This window comes from Mesoplodon mirus, assembly GCF_964341445.2.
Source record: "Mesoplodon mirus genome assembly, chromosome: X".
NCBI classification, from domain to species: Eukaryota; Metazoa; Chordata; class Mammalia; order Artiodactyla; family Ziphiidae; genus Mesoplodon; species Mesoplodon mirus.
Genome location: NC_138981.1, coordinates 46,827,265 through 46,837,802, shown reverse-complemented (window position 1 = coordinate 46,837,802; position 10,538 = coordinate 46,827,265). Strand labels below are relative to the sequence as shown.

Below are 10,538 nucleotides of genomic sequence, written 5' to 3'. Positions count from 1 at the left end.
CACTTCCTTAAACCCATCTCAGTCTGTCTCTTAATCTGTTGTAAGGAGATTTTGATACTCATTTTTCAATTTAGCTGGTAAATTAATACTACATGCATAAAGCGGACGCTCGACAAATCAAAATCAATGCCCAGGATGATGACAAAATAGAACGTCTTCTTCTCTGTAACACTAATTCCATTTTATGCTTGCAGGGGAAATTGAACTTCAACGTGTTAAGTAACATGTCAAGGTGACACCCTTCATTGGTGGGAGTGAGATGGGCCCTCAGGTGGGCTTTTCACTATATTTGTCAGGAGAAGAACATCCAGAGTGGAAATAGCTTCCTTTGAACTCAGTGACCCTTAGCAAATGAACACCTTACCTAAGAAGTCAGCTCTGAACGTCATCCAAAAATGCCACAACAGAATGCAAACTGGTGGAGCCACTATGGAAAATGGTATGGAGGTTCCTCAAAAAAACTGAAAACAGAGTTGCCATATGATCCTGCTATCCCACTACCGGGCATATATCCAGAGAAAAACATAAATTGAAAAGATAAATGCACCCCAGGGTTCACTGAAGCACTCTTCACAATAGCCAAGACATAGAAACAACCTAAATGTCCATCGACAGAGGAATGGATAAAGAGGACATGGTACCTATATACAATGGAAAACTACTAAGCCACAAAACAGAATGAAATAATGCCACCTGCAGCAACATGGATGCAACTAGAGATTATCATATTAAATGAAGTAAGTCAGAAACAGAAAGACAAATACCATATGCTATCACTTATATGTGGAATCTAAAATATGACGCGAATGAACTTATCTACGAAACAGAAAAGGACTCACAGACATAGAGAGCAGCCTCCTGGTTGCCAAGGGGGATGAGGCTGGGGGAGGGATGGATTAGGAGTTTGGGATTAGCAGATGCAAAGTATTATATATAGAATGGATAAACAGCAAGGTTTTACTGTACAGCACAGGGATCTATATTCAATATGCTGTGATAAACCATAATGGAAAAGAACATGAAAAAGAATGTATAGATATGTATAACTGAATCACTTTGCTATACAGTAGAAATGAACACAACGTTGTAAATCAACTACACTTCAATAAAATAAAATTTTTTATATGCCACAATAAACCGTAGCTCTTGATAAAAAGAATCCTTTTGACAAGACATGGTGACTTTGTGAGAGCACAGCTATAGAGATATGACGACTTGAATTCAAATACTAACTCCACTCTAAGCCTTCTCTTCTGTGAAACGTAAATAATAACTGTCTCCTTAGGATTTAATGGGCTGTCAGTTAAACAGGATACCGGGCTCAACACAGGGTCTGGCACAAAGACTGACACGTACAAATATTACATGTCTTAACTTCATCCCTCTCCTTCTGACTACAGGGAAAGTTCAACGGAAACCTCTTCAAGAAGAGGTGGAATTTCTACTGGGGAACATACTTTCTTTATTTTTGGTTGGATTTCGATGGATGGCAGTTAATGGTGGTGTCAGCTAGCTCTTGATGTATAAGAAACCACCCCAAATTTTAGTGGCTTTAAACAACAACTGATTCTTTTGCTCATAATTCTACAGCTCAACGACTTCAGCTGGGCTCGGGTGACTGGTCCTTCTGCTCTCCTCAGAAGGCTTACTTATGCATCCGTGGTCGGTGCTCTATCGGCTAACTGACTCTGCTGAGGGTGGGATGATCTAGGATGGTCCCACCTACATTTCTGACAAAGGATCCACTGTAAGGTGGGGTGAAGGTGATCCATGGACTGTGGATCTCTCAGCATTCACCTAGCCCAGGCTTCTTCACATTGTTGTCATCTTGTTTCAAGAGCAGCAAGAGAGGGTAAACCCCAGTGCACAGGCACTTTTCAATTCTCTGCTTGCTTCACACTTGCTATGGTCCCATGGCACAAAGCAAGCTCCATGCCAAGGCCGAGGACGATGCGGGAGGCAAGCACGTATCACAGCTCTTGCTGTAACAGTCTGCTACCACAGTGGTTCATAAAACAACCCTGTTCATCAGTGGAGAAACAATGAACTATAGATAAACCAGACAGCAGAGTGCTAGTCTCCCAAAACAGATTTCTACTCCTCTTTAGAAAAAGTTAAAACTGTCTTGCCCTATTGTTTTAACAGGTAGAAAATAAAATTATTTTATGAAATTTGGAAAAAAACTAATTTGAAAATTTCCTTGGCATTGCACTAAACCTACAACCCGTGGATCTCTTTATCCAGGAACATGCTATGACTTTGCCAGTAGGAATTCAGTCTCTACCTCCTTCCGTATCATAATGTTGCTTCACCTCCCCCTTCCAATAAATATGCCCCACCCCCGGCACAGACATATTGCATAGGCATAATCTGATGTGGGAGTGATGCAGCAGACCATAAAATGGCACCTCTGGTGAGACAAGGACATAGTACCTGGTAACTGTGAAGCAGACTTGTGATGTGGCTGGGGCCTGTTTGGTCCACACCTCCCTGCAGACACCAGTCCAATCTCCCAGCTTTGCTAAAGTTCCTCTTGATTTATTCAAATATCTTTTAGAGTTGAGTACAAGTTTTATCACTTTCTACTACAATGCCCTAACCATATTTTTTAGGATCCCTCGGTATTTTGTTTATTTTGCAGTGGTTGATATTGCTACCGTGATGTCATCGTTTCCCCATTATAAGTTCTACAGAGTTACTGCTGGCATACATGAAAGCTCTTGGGATTTTAAATGTTAATGTTTATTAACTTCTACCATTTAAAGAAATTATTTATTTTTTTTATTATTATTTTCTTTTGCAGTACGAGGGCCTCTCACCATTGTGGCCCCTCCTGCTGCAGAGCACAGGCTCCGGACGTGCAGGCTCAGCGGCCATGGTCCACGGGCCCAGCCGCTCCACGGCATGTGGGATCCTCCCAGACCGGGTCACGAACCCGTCTCCCCTGTATCGGCAGGCGGATTCCCAACCACTGCGCCACCAGGGAAGCCCCCCAAAAATTTATTTTTGCATCGTTTCTTAGGTGTTTCCCAAGAATATATTCCTACCATCTGCTAAGAATGACAATTTTGTCTTCTTTACCAAAATGGTAGGCTTTTTTCTCTTTACAATCTCATTACACGGGAAAGAAAATCTAAAATGATATGTAATAATATGGGTGATAATTGGTATATTTGCCTAGATCCTGACTATAATGGATTTTGTTTCTAGTTGTTTAACATCATTTGTGTATTTGTGAGTATGGGCACACTGAGGTATACAGCCTGTGCTGAAATGTATTTTCCTAGGGTTTTGGTGGTTTTTTGTTTTGTTTTGTTTGTTTGTTTTGCCCGCACCTCGCGGCATGAGGCAGTTCCCCAGCCAGGGATCCAACCCGTGCCCCCTGCACTGAAGCGCAGAGTCTTAACCACTGGGCCACCAGGGAAGTCCTCCTAGTTTGTTTTTAATCATGGTATGTTGCCTTCCTCCAAATGTTCCTTGATCATCCATATATCGGTAAAATGTGGTCATCAGCACCAGTATCGTTATTGGTTGAGGTCATTCTCTTCATTTCTCCATTTTATCATTTTCTTCATACAGTTTTATTATATTATGACCATATATTTTTGTCTTATTATGCTCTAGATATTGAGGGTAGTCTTGCCACCAGGAACAGAATCATTTTTATGAGCTATTTACATATACACGGCATGGAACAGACCCTGGCAAGCTGAACTAACTTGTTATTTAAAAACCGGACTGTATGTTTCATAACCATTTTCCACATACCTTTCCGATTCAATTTCCCCTTGATGAGTGGATTATTTCACTGGAAAAGTGAGTTGTTGTGATCCTGCTTGCCTGATGCCAGCAGAGGGTCTGTGGGTAAGAGAAAGACAAAGATGCCTAAGTTGCAATAAGGCAAAAGGGAGGGGATATCAGAGGTCTTCTCCATAGGTTACTGTGAGAGCAGGGAAACAATAAGAAAAATTACAAAGGAGGGGGAAGGCTTTAGGCTGTTACATCTGGGGCTGTGGGAGAGCCACTTCTTGGCCAAGGGGACAGGATGACCAGACAGAGGTGAGAGAGCACCAAGTGGCCTTGCTGGATTCCCTGGCCAGGAGGCTTCTAAAAATCAAAATGCAAAATATGAAGGGATTGCCAGAGGCACGTTTCCCAAAGCCTCAACCAGTACTTCTCAATGAGAAAGAGAGACAAGGGTGGAGTGTGTGGAGGGGAGAGATTCCTGGGATTTAATAAAACACTGCTTGGGGTGGTTCTCCAGCTGTTGGGTGAACGTGACCCAAAATGCAAAGGTCTGAACCAAGTAGGTGAGGAGTTTACTGCTGAGGAAACCGAGGACCAGAGGTTAGGTAAGATGTCAACAGGGGTTCAAGAAAGGTGTTCACTTATGGGCTGTGCCAAGATGCCTGGCAAGGTGAAGAACCTGTTGAAACAAAACCGCATGATATGACAAAGCAAAGATTAGGTTCTGTTTTGTCAAGAATACCTAGGATCGTCTTCACAAAACCGGGGCCTTCCTGTAAGGAAGCCAGCACTCTACCTTATGGCTGATGACGAAGACCACACGCACTTGACCGTCCGTCCTCTGTGTAAAACGGTTGCGTGTGTGTTGCCTGCAACCTGGTGGGGAGGGTGAGGAGAAACGTCCAGCCGCGCCACAGCCACGTCTGGCTCGAAGGCACACGTGGAAGCAAGCTTGGCCCAAGTCACAAGGCGGGGCATTTCACCCCGGGGGATGCACATTCCCAGCCCGGAGGTGCGGGGCGCCTGCGCAGTGCGCCCCAGGCGCCGCGCGCTGCGGGAGCCACGAGACCCCCGCCCCCCGCCCTCCGACGGGAACGCGCACGTGCCCGGGGACGGGGACGCGCCCGCGAATGCGCCTCACCTCGCTCAACCCCGGCCCCGTCGGCTGAGGAGGGAGGGACGGGGACACGCACCGGAGACGCGGGTAGGCTCCGCGCAGAGTGGCGGGCTCCGGGGCGGGGGCGGGGGTGGGGGCGGTGGCGGCGGCGCCTCCTCCACTCAGGCGTCTGCGCCCGGGACCCCCCGGCCGCGCCGGGGGACGGACCGACTGACGTACCTCGTGCGCCCCCGCCTCCGTCCCCGCCCCCGCCTCATCTTCCCGGAGCTCCCGTGGCTCGCGGGCTGAGACGCTTCTCTCTCCCCGCCCCTGCCCGCGGCTCTTTCTCAACACAGCACCTCGGAGTCCCTCGGCCCGGTGGCGACGGCAGCAGGGACCCGAGCAGCGGCGAGCGGCCTCGAGGATGAAGTGCAAGCCGAACCAGACGCGGACCTACGACCCGGAGGGGTTCAAGAAGCGGGCGGCGTGCCTGTGCTTCCGGAGCGAGCGCGAGGACGAGGTGCTGTTAGTGAGTAGCAGTCGGTACCCGGACCGCTGGATCGTGCCGGGCGGGGGCATGGAGCCCGGGGAAGAGCCGGGCGGTGCTGCAGTCCGCGAGGTGTACGAAGAGGCGGGAGTCAAGGGGAAGTTAGGCCGGCTCCTGGGCATTTTCGAGCAGAACCAAGATCGCAAGCACAGAACGTACGTGTATGTACTGACTGTCACTGAGATTCTGGAGGATTGGGAAGATTCGGTTAGCATTGGGAGGAAGCGAGAGTGGTTCAAAATCGAAGATGCGATCAAGGTTCTCCAGTGCCACAAGCCCGTGCATGCCGAATATCTGCAAAAACTAAAGCTGGGCGGTTCCCCAACCAGTGGAAACTCCATGGCCCCGTCCCTGCCAGAGAGCGATCCCTAGTATGTACCGCTCCTGCACAGACTCTTGCTTTCTACCTACCTGACAGTAAATAGTGCCCGGGGCACCCCTGGTGCCGTGTGCGGTCTCACCGGGAGGAGGGAGGCTTCTTTTGTTTCCTTGGCAGACCTCTGAATCACGCTTGCAAACTGTCTCAGTTGCCAGGCACTGTTTTCAGACATTTTGCACGTTTTTCAGATGCTTTCAGAATCGCTTCTTGGTAGCACTGTAACACATTTCAGAAAGCCAAAGCCACATGGGATTTTTTGGTTTGTTTGTTTGTTTATAAAGGTGCCTTAACTGCTGACCCAGTCTTTGGGGGGCGTGTGTGTGTGTGTGTGTACACGTGTATACGTGTTGTGGTTTTTTTTTTTAACAGTTCACACGTGTGTGTGTGTCCGTATGTGTCTGCGTGTGTCTCTGTGCGTATGTGCACTTTTGGTACCAATCTTGTGGTTTTTTTGTAGTGAAGGCCTTTAAAATCTGATCACCTTGGTTGTATGGCAACTTCATTAATTTTTTCTCTTAAGTTGTTTTCTCATTCACAGCATTAGCCCTTGTCAGAAAGCCCTTCTGTGATTGGTTTGAAGAACCAGTGTTGAATTTCAAAGAAGTATTTAAGGAATTTTACATCATGTGCTCTTTCCACACTGAACAATAATTTTATCTTCAGATATGTGATCTAATTTGCCCTTTTCAGAAATTGCTTAATTCATATGTCGATAATTCGATTTTCAGAACGTTTTCACAACTGGTAGTTTTTTACTTCTTACTTGAAATGGCCATTTCCCATTGAGCCTGAATGTAGCTTAGCAAAATATTATTTTATAGAATAAAGACCCTCTCGGGAAGGTATTGTTATGTACATATCCTGATATGTATATATAATGAAAACTGTATTCTGAGTGAGGTTTAGCGTGCTCAACTTCCAACTCCCATTGCTCCTTTCTCAGTGCTCTAGAACAACATGGTTCTCTCATTATAAACTAGTCTTTGAAAGAAAGTTAGTTCACATATTTGAGTTCATGATAGTCCACTTCAACTTGTCTGAATACCAGTAGCCAAAGGAATGGAATATTATATGGTAATTACATCCCAGTTGAGTGAGTTAGCCTTCTTGATATTCAGCTGCTACAGAATTCTCAAACTGTCAGGACGCCTGTGAAGATTTAGGATAAAGGTTTTGTGTCACATGACAGACTTAAAAGCTACCAAATTAAAAGCTCTTACATTTGCTTCAGTACTTGTTTGAAATCAGGGATCCTGTCTAAAGTGCATAGGTCTGTCTTCTGGAACTACCTTTATTCCTCTAGCCATGTCGTCAGTTAGGTAGTGGGAAAATCTACTTTCTGAAGAGGACATCAGGGTGGAAAGGTCATTCCTTATATAACGCTTAAGCATTTTTAAAACATTCTCCTAGTAAATAAATAAAGTAGAAAATAATGGTTGTTTAAAACATTTTGTTAGTTCTCAAAGTCACCTTTTTAAACACAATTACTGCTGAAGATTGAATGGAAGTTACCTTTCTTAAATTAATTCATAGCTTACTGTTGTGCAGCATACATACAGAACAGTTGACAAATCTTTACAGCTTAATGAATCTTTATATAGTGAGCACATACATGTAACCAGAGTTCAGATCCAGAAATTAATATTACCTGTTCCTCAAAAGCCCATTGCATTCCTCTTCCTAATCAGTACTCCGCCCTCCTATCTTTTAAGTTCTGCTTTTGAACTTTATATTGAAGTTTAGAACACACTCTTTTGTGCTGCCCCCTTGTGTGCTATGTGTATTTTGTTCCTCAAAATACTCAAATATTTTTCTCTATTTGGTTGCATTTTAATTCTACAAATTGGTAACATGCTTATACGATTGCTTCTAAAAAGTGGGTTCTGTTCCACTTTCTAAAGAAATTCAGTACCACTCTTTGGAAAACAAATCTTATTACACATTCAAGCACAGATAAACAATGTACAAGTTTCAGTTCACAAAACATTTTCGGTACTAATGCTATCAAAGTAAACTAAAAAATGAGTGGGTTTTTTAAAACCAATGACAGTTTTATTATCTGAATTATATCATTTGATTAATTATGGTTATTGTGTATTTTTCTGTTTTTCTCTGCAAAAGTGATATATATCGAATATATATTTGAGTACATATTTTTAATTCCAAACAATCTGACTTTTACTATTCATTCAATCTCAAATAGACCCAAAGATATTTTCCCCCAATAACCTAGTTATTCTAGGTTAGAAGACTCTTAAATTCTACATTAACATTAACACAGCAGATATACTGGGTTCTTATTTTACAGATAATTTTGCAGATAAAAACGCCTTCCACCTGAAATGCTATCACAAATACTTTGGAGCCTTAACTTGTTATTCTTAGAGGTAATAATGCATCATCTTATTTGGTTCTTAAATTAAGTATCTGACAAAGGCAAAAAATGTACAATATTCATATTAACCCGTTATAAAGAATTTAGCCTATAAATATGTTGTAAGTTTGTTTTTTTGTTTGTTTGTTTGGTTGGGTTTTTTTTGTCGTTGTTGTTTTTTGCCAGAAACATTTAGAATATGTCATGCTATTTTTTTTTTTTTTTTTTTTTTTTTTTTGCGGTACACGGGCCTCTCACTGTTGTGGCCTCTCCCGTTGCGGAGCACAGGCTCCGGACGCTCAGGCTCAGCGGCCATGTCTCACGGGCCCAGCCACTCCGCGGCATGTGGGATCTTCCCGGACCAGGGCACGAACCCGTGTCCCATGCATCAGCAGGCGGACTCTCAACCACTGCGCCACCAGGGAAGCCCTGTCATGCTATTTTTTAGGATTGACCGTTAGGTTCATCTAAGTAGTTTTTGTGAAATATTCTCTGGAACCTAGCCTAAAATAGTTTAAAGCTCCAAGGAGATTTCGTTTTTTTTCTCTTTAAGACCAAGTGTTTCAGGCTAAACAGGTGAGCAGAGGTCATATATAGAAAATTTCTACCACCTCAGTGCTCCAAAGATTGTACAGTTGGGATTCTTTTTCCTTCTAAGAGTGTTAAAAAGTCACTTATATGTTGTTTGTTTGGTTTTTCAGCCCTCCCCTTGGTAGAAACGGAGAAAGGGTACTCTCCATAGCTAATTGAAGTTTGCAGAAATGAATCAAATTTATGTTCTGCATGTTTTATAAACAGCATATATTTTCAGCTGTGACCCGTGTCCCCTGCATCAGCAGGCAGATTCTCAACCACTGCGCCACCAGGGAAGCCCAAAAACTTGACATTTTTATGAGAGTTTGATGTGATACATCAAACTACATTGGGCTTTGAAGTCAAACAGACCTAGGGTTGAAAACTGCTTCCAGTTTTTGTAAATTCTGTAACTTCAGCCAAATTGTCTAACTGTCTGATGCTCAGGGGTTTTTAATATAAAATTGAAGATAATAAAAATAGTTAATTCATAAACTTTTCCTATGAGAAGCCTTTTCTGACCACCTGGGTCAACATATCCTCTTCTGTGTGTGTCATGGTTCTCACAATTTATTGTACTTCTCTATTTGCATGGCTGTGTGGCCAGTAGACCACAAACTTTTTGACGGGTAGGAACCAGCCTGAATAATTGCCATAAGCTTAGAGTCCAGAACATGGACTTTAGGACTTTTTTATGTCTTAGATGACCACTCCCCGCTTTGCAAAACTTCTGGTATCACTGCTTTCCTGACTTCTTTGTTTTGTAACATATACTGACCTGTAACTCCCTCAGCTGCGGATCCAGACTCACATTGCATCTGCATTAGATAATTCTGTGAAGGCTTTCCAGATGCAAAGTGAGTGATGCAGATAATAAACCTTTTGTAAATTTATCAATTGGAAGAATTGTCAAATTAGTATGAGCCTGCTAATTGTATGTTGGTTTGTTTCTCCAGATGAACAGCAAAGATATCCAGGATTGCTTTGAAAGAGTCATTGATGTGAACCACTGATGAATGGAATTGGCAAGTATAAGTGAGCACTTCCATGTTTCCAAGGAGACAGCTCATCTGGTTTTACTCGTACATCTTGGGACACTCCTTCCCTGTCTATTCCACTGACTCCTCTTGCCCTGGTGATTGTACTATTGTATGTGAACAGACTCTTATTCAGCACCCGTAGCCTTTTATTGTGCTTTTTTGATATGTCTGCCTTCTTCATTAGACTATGATATCCTTGAGAGCAAGGACCACGTTTCCTTACTCTTTGCATATTCTGCATCTGAGACACTACTTGAAATATGGTTGGCATCACTGAAGGTTCTTTGATTCAACTCATATTTTATAATCACTACATGGTAAAACATTCCCCTTCCAATCTGGTGCTAGTAGAGTATATGCTGTCCAGGCACCACGTGTGTGGCTTGTCTGTATCAGGTGTTTCAGAAACTTTTCAAGGCAGTTGTAAGATACTCAAGGACAAGAAGTACTACTCATATTTCTAAGTCATACCACACAGTGGCTGGCAGTTTTAAGATTACCCATCACTTAAGGCAGCATTTTGTAGAATCAGTCCTTTGTGTAACAACTTCAGTGTTTTTGTACTGTTGTTAATTTGCTTAAAATTTTATTCAAAAATATCACTTGCTATAAAAGTAACTATAAAAATAAATACAATGAACATAAGATAATGTGCTTTTTATAAAAATTTTAAAATGATATACAAATAATAAATTTAATGTTTTTGCACTGCCCTAACCAGCTCTTTCATGTAATCTTAACATCTCTTTGAAGAAAAGATGTTTTTTCTTATTTTTCAGATC

At 42.9% G+C, this 10,538-nt stretch overlaps 1 protein-coding gene across 1 annotated transcript; it reads left to right on the top strand.

The window, feature by feature from the left end:
- Positions 1-5,202: 5,202 nt before the first annotated feature.
- On the top strand, positions 5,203-10,167 carry LOC309796881 (diphosphoinositol polyphosphate phosphohydrolase 3-beta). Its single transcript, XM_082610288.1, has 2 exons — positions 5,203-5,761; positions 9,673-10,167. Coding segments are annotated over exons 1-2 (495 nt in total). The 5' UTR covers positions 5,203-5,267; the 3' UTR covers positions 9,674-10,167.
- Positions 10,168-10,538: the final 371 nt, after the last annotated feature.

Bases quoted from the DNA above. Each gene is read 5' to 3' on its own strand.
- LOC309796881 (XM_082610288.1), top strand. From the start codon at position 5,268: ATGAAGTGCAAGCCGAACCAGACGCGGACCTACGACCCGGAGGGGTTC.